At 40.2% G+C, this 12136-nt stretch overlaps 1 protein-coding gene across 2 annotated transcripts in view; it reads right to left on the bottom strand.

The window, feature by feature from the left end:
• The window catches only part of TMEM222 (transmembrane protein 222), a 293800-nt gene that overhangs the window by 37677 nt on the left and 243987 nt on the right, over nt 1-12136 (bottom strand). The window contains exon 6 of one of the 2 annotated variants that reach the window (XM_044084393.1): nt 533-3040. The exons of the other annotated variant lie outside the window; for it this stretch is intronic. Coding sequence (XP_043940328.1) covers nt 2953-3040 — 88 coding nt within the window. The 3' untranslated portion in view covers nt 533-2952. Of the gene's footprint in view, nt 1-532; nt 3041-12136 lie in introns of those variants that run through there. 2 annotated transcript variants of the gene reach the window in all.

The raw sequence follows: 12136 nt of genomic DNA on the forward strand, positions 1-12136 counted from the left end.
ACTAGTTAGCATTTTACGTCCTAACCTTCATATGAAATTCTAAATGGAAAGCTGATGCTGTACATAGGACCTTTTTAATTTCTTAAATATCTTCATATGGAAACACATTAAAAATTCCCAATCGTTAATTAAAGCATGCATGGCATCCAAACTTGAATACAGGCAAGCTATAACTTGGATATTTTCTACTTCATCTATTTCCATTCTAATCTTATCACCAACTGAAAGATGACAAATTCTTAATTATCTTCAACTGATAGCAGACCATAACATTACTGTAGAAATCCATCCTCCACACAATTAATCAATGTTTTAAGAAAAATAATAAAAACAACTGGACTTAAAAAGAAAAAAACAATATTTCAATGTGATATTAGGGCTACTCTAAAGATATGGTGTTTGCATAGTAACATTGGAAAACATAAAAGGAGGGATGCAAGTGATGCCAAGATGTTCAATGTCAGTGTCAAAGCTCCAAAAGTTACAATATGGATATAAATACTGAGAATAAGCCCTTGAATAAAGGAACTATGACAGAAGGTTGACAGCTATGGCTTAATAGTCAAAAATGACATTTACAACATGAAGGTCAAATCATCTGCTTATCAACCTTGATTTCCACTCAAAAGTGTGGCTAAAGGTACAGTCTTCCTTGTTTGATACGAATAGGGGAGAGAAAAAGACAGATTGGGAGAAAGACAGAAGTTCACAGCACATTTGTTTGATACTCAAAAATGTAAAAACCAAAGTATATTTTGTCTTCTACTAATTCTTAGGCTGCACCACCCCCTCTTACTCAAGACACAAATATCTCTGATACTGTATTTATAAAAAGCAAGGGTGTGGAGGAGTGAGGATTGTTCCCCAGCATAAGTGCTTTGAATATGTAACAGTGAGCTTTGATTTTTGCTTTTGGGGGTTCAAACTCCCAAATTTCTTCTTCTCACTTTTAAGTGTCAAGCGGGTTTGTCAATCTTTTGTCATACAACCACAGATCTGCTTTGTAACTGTTAGATAAATCCTGCCAATCATACAAGTTTCTGTATGGCTTGCCTGTCCTTTTTTGGAGCAGGATGTTGACAGGTAACTTTCATAACATCATGGGAAGTCTAAAACAGATTTTGGGAATTACACCATCTGCAAATCTCTCTTTAGGAGAAGAAGGATCTCCTGTCTGACAGCCAAATTGTTTACCCAAACAGTTTACAGCTTTCACAAAAGCAAAAATCGGGGGGGGGGGGCACTCAAGAACTGAGAGGATATAAATCATGGTCTGGAATCAGTAAAAGTAGCAAACTCAATCTGCTCCATGAAGAAACCTCCCACTTTTTTATGGGAAGAATGTGAAAGAACATGTTTTCTTCTTCCCTTCTATAACCTTTGAGACAATCAAGGTTTCCCTAATCAATGCCCAAAAAAGTGCGCAGCAAGATATGTTTTCTGTGGTGATGTAGCTGAATGAATGACTATTTGCTAGGGCAGGATGACTGTCTGTATGACCAACTGGTGTTGTTTTGTCATCTGTAAAGTCTATTGGGGCAGGCAGACCTTGTGACAACATTTTCCAGAATGGGCGAGTCAGCCTTGGCAGCTGGTGGAGATAGGGCAGGAGTGCTCATATTTGCATTAGAAGGATTAAAACATATTTGGGAGTTACAAGTTTTGTTTTCTCAAAAATAAACTCATGGTCTGTCTGTAGTAATTCTTGTGCTTGCAGAATCATTCTTCTAGGGTCGGTTGACAGTAGCAAATCAGTTCTGTTATCATTTTATCTGGCTGAAGGACATGAGCCTCTGGCTTATTTCTGTCAGGACAATTTAATGCCTGCCTCTGTGATTCCTGTTTTGAAGTCATTGAAGTAGAGGTATCTTCCTCAAATTAAATTAGTTAAATACTTAAATTCTTAAAAGAATAGAGTGTCTATTCTGACTTTACAAATTTTTAGATTTGTTTACCTCCTTTCATCTCTCTTTTCACTGACCCATGCTCTATGCTCTGAAAATGTTATGCTTAGAAGTTTTCGTGGAGACTTCTCTACAGTTTTTAATAATTTCTTAAGTCAAATGAGATGAAAGGGCTTTAAAACATCATGAAAAGTTATTTTAGTACACGTTTGGCAAAAAACACAAGACTTGAGTTTAAACTCAGCAGTATTATGGGCATGGAAAAGGGAATGCTTTGGAAATCCAGTTGAACAAATGGGAATCTCAGGATGGGCAAACCAAATATGATTTGCTGTTGTAAAGGCCTTCACTGAAAAAGAAGCATGTCTGCCCTTTAGACTTCCAAAATTAAACAGGAATATAGTTTCAGTGCAGTGTGATTCTAAGTACATTGATTCAGAATATCAGGATGTTTGGTGAAAGGGTGAGGCAAAGTCCATAAGTGGGAAGGGTTTACTGGTTTGGAGTTCTGTCCGAAGTCAGGGCTTGACTGATAAATCATTACCTTAAACAAAGTAAGTAATGCACTGGCAGGCATGAATGATGAAGAGGAGCTAGAAATCCAGTTGCAAGAAAAAAAAGTGATTTATCAAGACAAGATAACAAAGGAGTACATATAATAATGCTCTTTTATCACCATCAACCATTATCTTCAACCCAAGTCAAGTTTTTTTTTGGTGCCACTAACAATAACAAACAACAGTGTTAAATGCAGTTTGTGACTGTTGTGGCCAAAGCTTCATACACCATTTAAGTTAATATGCCAATTAAAAGAGAAATCTGTTAAGTCAACATGAAAAAGCTCTGGAATGGCTAGCATGAAGTGAATTATACTGGTGGAAAACTAGTCTATTTACAAAAATATGTCACAAAAGTAATTTATTAGCATAAAATGTGCATGTGTGCAGCTTGTTACTAAACATCTTGTTCTCTCAGGTTGGAGCTCCCGTGCCTTCACTTCTGAGTGCAAGCAGACACACCAGATTGGGAATCCACTGCAAACTGTCCATTACTGTAGATGTACAGCAAGACTGATGGTCAGAATCACTCCCACAAAAAGAACAAATGGAAGCCATGTTTTTACAACTGCTCCAATACTGCAAAACAAGAAAAGGAGGTAATGATTACAATCAATTTACGTAAGTCAGGTCTGTATTTTTCTTTCTACCACATCAAAATAGAGATCAAGCTACGCCTCAAAGTGTAATATTAAGTCACAAAGCAGTTTTAAAATCAATTAAAAAAAACTTTGTACAATTATAAAGCACTCCAGTGTACAGATTATGGCTGTTACTTTTCGGGGTTAAAGTCATAGTGCCAACAAATAATGCCACCTACATCAACAAATGAAATTAAAATTGAAGAGAAAGTAGAATATTCACTTGCTTGCGGACAGCTTACATTGCTGAATTCCTTATGAACTGCAAGAAGTACATCTGATATTTCTGTAGGTGTCAATTTCCTTCACAGTAATCCCTACATTGCTAAAATGATAGTACTATTGCTACTGTAGTAGCTTTCTAAACAGTGGAAGACATGAAGCTTAACACAGACAAGAAAAGCCTGGAGCTATTGCAGGAAACTCTATGGCATTTACAAAGAAATAAAAATGTCAGATCCTCAGGATACGAGTCAACAAACACTAGCTGTTATTTTCATTGTGGCTTTCCACGGTGTCCATTGCATGTTGGAATCTGAAATTCCACAGGATGAAGACATTGGGTCCATGTTTCTTTGTAAACAATGGAATTGTGTAAACTGGTGAGAGGAATCATGAGAATCAAAACAATGAACCCAGGAATCTAAGTAATTCTCTTGCTCAAGTTTGAGACTGATTGGTGAATCTTATGAAAACTTCAAGATAACAAAAAAAATTATAATATTCTCCCATATCAAAAAAGCTTTTGCAAAGAGGCATCTATGAGATGTCCCAGGAAGACAATCCTGTGTGATGGTGTCAGTAAGGATTTCTGAACATTTATCTGAAATCCCAGACTAATCAAAAGCAAAGAAACATGTTCTAAGGACTTTTGACATCTGGGAAAAGACTCTGCAAAGATAGGCAAGTCATCTAAATAAGGAAATATGTGAAGGCCATTGAATCTGCAATAAACTATGACTGGAGCTAGGCAATGCTGTAGATTTCCCAGAGGGTAATGCAGAGAACTGACACCCAGACACAGAGAATCTGAGAAATTTCTTGAAGCCTTTGGCTATGAGAATGTGATGATATGCATTCTTTAGATCTTCTATGACTCTGGTAAGTGGGTTAATAAACAGAATTTATAGCCAGGATGGTGGTGCTGCGGTAGCGTTGTTGCCTCACAGTTAGACGTTGCCTGTTCGATCCTCAGTTAGAGCATCTTCTGTGTGGCGACATGCGTGAACGGGGATTCCTTCGTGGAAGGTTGTGCATTAGGCCCGGCAAGCCAGCACGTAAAACTCTACTGCCAATCATTAGCGGACCGGAGTTTCGCTGTGGTGACCTTTAACCAGGAAAAGCCGAAAGACACAAACAAACATAGCCAGGATAAAAATGTAGTGCAGTTGGAGGAAATCAGACCTAGAGTAGTGATACACTGTAAATAAATGTTAGAAACTAAGAAGCGCTAGAATATGTTACTGATGTAGAGTGGGAGCCTGAGTGGAAAAAAACGGGGAGTTACTTGTGATAATACAGTGTTCTGTATGTATGTATAAACAAATCCATGTGTGCTTTTTATGGGCAGGGGACTTATGACTTTATAGGTTCATAGGTTCATATGTTGGTACTAGGCTATCTGCCCTAGGGCCTATACAAGCCTAGCCATAACAATTCCCTGGCTATTTCTTCCCACACTATTAACTTCCCTGGACCCCTGTCTAGCAGGGCGACTGACGTGATCCCCGGGGTGAATTTCCTTTCTCCCATCCAATCGTCAATGTTCCTTTTGAAGAGGGCCAAAGAGGCACTCTGCTTGACATGTATGGGCAATCTATTCCAGAGTCTGGGGAGTCTCTGGGTCAGGAACCTATCCCTCCAGCATGTTTTGTTTATTGTGATGACAAGGTTTAGATCCCTGGAGTGTGTGGCTCTGATGGATTGGGATTTCTTTAAGTGTAGCATGTCCAACAGCTCTGGGTTTGACATGGCCTTGTATGTTAAGCAGAGATCGCCTCTGAGCAGATGATATGCAACAGAGTATAGATGGAGTTTTTTAAGGCGGTCAGTGTAGGGCATCTGCTTTAGGCCTGTGATTCTTTTAGTGAGGTATTTCTGGGCCTTTCCAGTTGTTGCAGATGTCTTGAGAGGTACATACCAAATGGGGCATTGTATTCTATAATGGGTCTAATGAGGGATGAGTAAAGTGGGACAATGACCTCCTTTTTTTCTGGATGAAAAGCCCTTAGTGATGAGGTGTGCCACATAGACGGATTTCCTGACTGTTGTGGCGATGTGGTTATCGAAGGTGAGACCACTGTCCACCTGTGCCCCTAAGTCTCTTATCACACTTTCGGTGTTTAGTGTACTGCCGCCTATATGGTAATTCGCGGGTACATATTTTTTCCCAAAGGGGATAACTATACATTTCTTGGCATTCAGCTTGAGCCCATGGCTCTGGCACCAAGCATCCATTTCTGTAAGGCCCTTTTGTAGAGTATCCACATAATTTGGGGATTCAGTAATGGCTCCCAGTTTACATTCATCTGCGAACCTTGTTAACCAGAGTCCCTTAGTGTTGGCCTGTACTTCAGAGAAGTAGATGCCAAATAAGAGCGGTCCCAGGACTGAACCCTGAGGTACTCCACTTGTCACTTGTCTGGAGCTTTAGTTGTGACATTGTTATTTTAGAAGTATTTTATGTAAATAAGACATGTTTAGTTGTAGCCAGACTATTGTTTTTTCACATTCTGTCTAAATGTAGAAGCCTAAATTTCTCCTGTACTGCTTTGAAAACGGGATCTCTGTATTATTTTTGTTTGAAGAGTCTGTTCAGAAAAGCTTTTCTGATTTCTTGCAACTTAATTCTGCTAATAGTTTAGAGATATTGTTGACTTTCTGCGGAACTTTTGGAGGTTATACATACTAGTCTCTTGTGCATCATTAAAGTGCAGTAAGGTGCTTAATCTTCAAAGTTTGAATCCTCATCACTAACTTGTGAGGGGAGGAAGGGAAGACTAACTCTAGCTTCTAATATTGTACTTATAATTGGTTAGGGTTGGCATAATGGATAATGTGTTTACCTCACAGACAGAAAGTATAGGGTTTAATGATCACCTTTAAGGAAAAATGACTAGACTTAAAATGGCCCAGAGGCTGCTACTCTAATACTTAACTATAATAACCATAAGTCATTGTCATGATAACAGCCATGAGAAATTGTTTTGGGATTCTGCTAAGTATCCCAGAGACTACCCCATCTATGGAACAGGCTCCCCATCCATGTGAAGCAGAGTTCCTCCTTAATCCAATTCAAGTGCAACTTGGACAACTAGATGGGAAACTAGAACTTCATCCCTGGTTTGGCAACTATGTCTCTGATTCATACAGGTAACCTGTAAATGGTTCATCTCCCAGGTCCATGCTTACACTTACCAAGGGTATCAGAACTAGTCAGAGAATTGGGATGCATGGCTAGGCTTAAAAAGGCCCTTGTGTTCGTTAGCCTACTAAATACCTATGAACCTATAAAAATTCCCTGGGGGGGGGGGGTAACAGTTTCTGAAGTGTTAAACATCTTGAATGTTTATGCTTTCACATGCATATTTAGAAATGAAATAATTAGAGCTAGTCTTCAAGAAGGCCCTTTCTTTGTTACCAAAAATATTCTAGAGTAGAAGCCTTTGCCCCTTTCATAGCTTCATAGGTCATGGGTCAGTACTGGGCTAGCTGCACCTGTGGGTCATTTTAAGCCTATCCGATTATCCCATTTGAGAATCAAATCCTGCACTTTGTGTTTGTAAGGTAAACAACGTAACCATTATAAACTGGCAAATAAAAATCCACAAAACGAACACTAAACCAGTAAATTCGGAGGTGAAATAGGATCCCCAGACCACTTCTGAATCCTTATTAAAATAAAATAACAGCTTGTCAAATAAAATCCAAAAACACTTTAAAAATACTTTATTTTATAAAACAATAAAATGTCCAAATAAAAATCCAAAAATACTTTATTTTATAAAACAATAAAATGTGCCAAATAAAATCCAAAATACTTTATTTTATAAAACAACACGTTTTGTTGTTTTATAAAATTAAGTATTTTTGGATTTTACTTGGCACGCTGTTATTTAATTTTAATAAGGATTCAGAAGTGGTCTGGGGATCCTATTTCACCTCCGAATTTCCTGATTTAACATAACCATTATGCCAATCCCCCAACTTTAAATTCTTAAATTGTTCTACAGTTCATAGCTCACAGTTAAGTACTAGGCTAGCTACCACTCTGGGCCATTTTGAGCTTAGCTAATTTCTCTTCCAAAGGTAAGAATCAAGCTTTGTACCTTGTGTCTATGAGGTAAACACCTTACCCATTATACCAACCCCAACCTAACAGTAAACTGCTGAAAAGATGCTGGGGACTGAACCCAGGACCTCATGCATGCAAGGCATGTAGTCTACCACTGAGCTACATAAATTTTGAGAAATGGGGCAGCAGGGGTAGGGATAAATGAAAGGCTGTCACAGTAATTTTGAAGAACTAAGACTATCCCTTTTTTGGAAAAGATCCTGGCTTCTTTTATTCCCCTCATGCCATCTTTTTTGTTCCCTGTTTGGCTTGAGAAGATAGAAATCATTTGTTTCATTTTTTTTAAGGAAAAGAAGATTTTGGAGATTTATAAGATGGAGGGAGGCTGAAAACTTTTAGAAACTCCTTCTGTTGATGATTCTCTCTTTCTCTTATCAAATATTTTGTGGACCTGAGTAACAGATGGGCTAAACAGAACCTCATCTAAGGCTGAATTTAAAATTTCAGACTTTATGTCATCAGCAAACGTCCAATTACATATCTAGGCATATTTCATCAATGCTACAGAAGTATCAATCGCCCTACACAGAGTGTCTGCACAATCATACGCACTAAGGCATGTTTTGATACTTGAAACAGATTAGAAACAATTAAATTCAGATAGGAACTACCTTCAGAAGGAAGTGTAGCAGATAATTCTCTAAAAGTGTCTACACAAAACAGAACAAGCTTCCACGTGTGCTTAAATTTTGTATGCCAAAGTGGAAGGAAATATTCTATTACCAAATCTGTCCAGTACTTTCCTTTCTTTGTTCACAGGGGAAGGACCAGTGAAAATTAATTATGTTATTTCTAGCTGGTGAAGATGTAGAAATAACAGCAGTATCAGACCTAAGATGGGAGAGCAAATGCTTGCCAAGTTTGAGCACTTTGTAAAATCTATGTGCCATTTGGGAACTGAAGGTTGAGAGTCAGGATTATTACAAGTAGCACTAAATACGTCCTCCAAGGCTGGCACAACAGAAGATATGGCAGTGGAATGAGGCATATCTACTTGTAACATATAATACCACCTCATCTGAGGGTGAACATCTAACTGCTCCCACAAAAACACCTCATTCATCCTGCCTAGTATCTGAAAAAATGAACATTCTTGCAAGGAGGGGGTTGTGAGACCCATGTTTCCTCTGAGTCAGAGTACTGAGCTTGGGAATTTGCAAGAGAAGAAACCTTAAGTCTGTCTATGTCAGAATTCGTTGACAAATTTTCCTCAAGAAGTTTTCTGCTGACATTATTCTTAAGTAAGGAATTCTGTGCACCAGGATTAACGATTTGTATTAACTGCCTCGCTATGGTCAGAAAATCATCTTTTCTAACAGACACTGTGTCCTCAGAGGAATAGTACTTAACATTTTGTTTTTTCTTTGTAGAAAGAACTGAATGAAAGCCGACTCAGAGATCCACTTCTGACACATTTATAGGCTTCTTTTCCCAGCTACCTAGAACAACATCTCCCAGAGTGTCTCCCTTGACTGAACACTAGAAGACATGATTGGGACATGGCTGACCCTCAGTTCATCATGGCTGAAAGGACTACAGCAGAGGAAGCCAGATAGGTAAATGAATGGCTTGTGAAACACCAAATATCCACTAAAGATTCACCCATTATCAGTTGGGGCATTGACCAAGCCCATAGTGTCAACAAGGGCTCTTTGATAAGTTTTTTCTTCCTAGGTACAGTGGGTGACAGAAAGTACAGTTGTGTGCACTTACCATATATGTAGATGTTCGGGTGTATTTAGTATTACAGTCCTGACTTGCGGGACTTCCTGCCATGTAAGCCCTTGGTCAGTCCAACTACCAGAGTAAAAATCTCCCTCCTCCTTAGGCTGGCGGACATCCTATCTGACATCAGTATGCATGGATACACATGGAGGCAGCGGATGCCATGATAGCAGTTTTTTCTTGCTCCATAGAAGGTAGGAGCCCCCAGTATGAACAGTGAGCAAGAGGCTAAGACAGAAATTAGTCCAGGTAGGGGGAACACCCAGGGGGTCGACTGTCTTGGGAAGCAGAAAGAAACAGACTACTGTTGTAGGCAAGGGGGGAGGAGGGAGGGAAATAAGACTGCAACAGTGAATACACCTCGAACATCTACATTTATGGTAAGTGCTCAAAACTGTACTACTGTATGTTCTTTGTGTTTCACTGTTGTAGTCCTGACTTGTGGGAAGATTCCCAAAGCTGAGATGAGGCATGGGCTAAACTCTTGCCTAGGCTTATAAGGGCCTCAGGGCCAATAGCCTAGTAACTTCTTATGATCCTATGAAAGGAAGATTACCTAGAGGAGAGGATGCCCTACAGGATGGCAGTGGCAAATCCTGCTCCAGACCTGGAAAAAGCAATACTGTTCGGTAAAGGTATGCACAGATAACCAGGTAGTAGGTTCCAAAATGTCTTTGGTAGACACTCCCTTTAGGAAGAAAGCAGAGGTAGCAGTGGATTGTAGAGGGAGTGCTGACAGCTTCAGGTAGCTTTTTACAATCATGGCTGTTGCAAAAGGAAATACAGTGAGATATCCAGTTGAAAATGGTATGTTTGGAAACTGGCTTCCTTTCAGAGCCAGTGGCAAAGGACATAAAGATTTGGTCTGGTTTTCTGAAAGACTTAGTTCTGTCAAGACAGTAGCAGAGCTGTCTATGCACATCCGAGGAATGAAGGATCGTCTCCCCTGGTTCTGAGGTTTGGGGAAGAATGTGAGCATGTGTATGGCTTGATTCAAGGATGTGTCCGTGATCACCTTGGGTATAAAGGATGGGTTAGTCTAAGGGATACTCTGGGTGGAATATGAAAAATGGTTCCACTCCCATGAGAGCTTGCAGCTCAGAAACCCTCCTAGCTGAGGTGATAGCCAATAAAAGGGCAGACTTCCAAGTTGAAAATTTTAGGTCAGCAGAAGCTGCTGGTTCAAAGGGTGGTAGGGTCATTTTTTTCCGGAACAAAATTGAGGTCCCTTAGATGTGTGGGTTGCCTCCTAGGGGGTCTGGTGTGGATCCCTCCCCTAAGGAATTGTTTCAGCAGGGGGTGTGACAAGATAGGGGGAAGAACAGAGATGTGGCCTGAAATGGTAGAGGTGTGAATTTTGATGGAAGAAAAGGAGTGGCCTTGGTCAACCAGGACATTCAAGTAATCTAAAATGACAGAGATATTGGCTGAATTATGTTTGAGGCCTTTCTGCTGGCACCAGATGTAGAATCTTTTCCAGTTGGCTGAGTATGATTTCCTAGTACTAGGCCTTCTGGCCTCTTTGAGAATGTCCTGAACTAGTTTGCTTAGGGCATGTTCGAGGGGTCTATATTACGGCATCGAACGGGCTGTTAAAGTGAACGCCCTTTTATCGATACATTAAGCAAAATACAAAACCCAGAACGGCCACAAAAGCAAATTTTTTTCCCAGGGGAAAAAAAAAATCGCTTGGCTGTCATCGTGGATTTGTCCTTTCCTCCACTGTAGTGCAATCTCGGAGTTGGTATATTTAGTCACGGGGCTGGGAGACACAGCCCCCCACTTCATGCAGTCTGAATTTTTTTTTTTTTTTTTTTGGTATTGGCCAAGCGATTTTTTTCCCCTGGGAAAAAAATTTGCTTTTGTGGCCATTCGGGGTTTTTGTATTTTACTTAATATGTGTTGATAAAAGGGCGTATGGTTAACAGCCTGTTCCATGCCGTAATATAGACACTGCTTGGAGGTGGATGCTGAGGGATTTTTCAGGCTGAGAGTCTGACAGTCTGCAGATTGGGATGCACAAACCTCCCTTTGTCCTAAGTCAGAAGGTCCACTGTCAGAGGTAACTGCCACAGATTTTTATTGGTTAAACTTAGCACCAGCCTGGCCCAGGCAACACTGGTATCCTCTGCTACTATCAGAATGACTCTTGGGCCCTCTTCCCTGATTTTTAGGAGGAACCAAGGAAGAAGAGGTGGGGGAACAAGTAAAGGAAAAGATGGATCCAAGGGAAGGAGAAAGCATCTGTCTTCCAGGCTGTGAGCAGTTTGCTCCTGGAACAGAATCTTTTTAGTTGATCATTTTTTTTGGAGGCAAAGAGGTCTATCTGTGGGGTTCCCGATTTCTGGATTATGCAAAACGTTCCTGCTGAGGTGATCTACTAGAGTGTTTTGAATCCCTGGAAGATACTGTGCCATGAGATGCAACCCCAGAGAGTGAGCTGTCTCCCAGATCTGCATAGCTAGTTGACACAGAGGGTAAGAGTGAGTGCCTCCTTGTTTATGTACCACATGACACTGGTGTTGTCTGTTTTGACTACCAGGTTCCCTGGTTTTCATTTTTCTTTGAAAGCTACTAGGCCCTTTTGAACTGCCATCAGTTTTTTCCAGTTTATGTGCTTGTGTCTGACCTGAATTTCCCACTTGCCTTGGGAATGAAGGTGTTGGAAATGAGTTCTCCAGACTGTCTCTGAAGCATCTGTGGTTAAAGTTTGACCCTGAGGGATGAACCTGAAGGATAGACCCTGTGCTCACCATGCAAATTCCTCTTAGAAACAAGGGATCAGGCTGAAGTTTGGTCACCAGGGATCATGAGTGCTGGCACCACAGATTCTTGAGGTACCACTGGAGCTTCTTCATGTGTAGCCTGTCCAGAGGAATCATGAGGATACAAGATGTCATGAAGCCTAATCTTCTGAGGAATTCCCTGGCTGAGAGTCATTGTCTCTGCATGATG

Source organism: Protopterus annectens, chromosome 1.part1 (genome assembly GCF_019279795.1).
Source record: "Protopterus annectens isolate FY-2018-M chromosome 1.part1, PAN1.0, whole genome shotgun sequence".
In the NCBI taxonomy this organism is placed as follows: Eukaryota; Metazoa; Chordata; order Ceratodontiformes; family Protopteridae; genus Protopterus; species Protopterus annectens.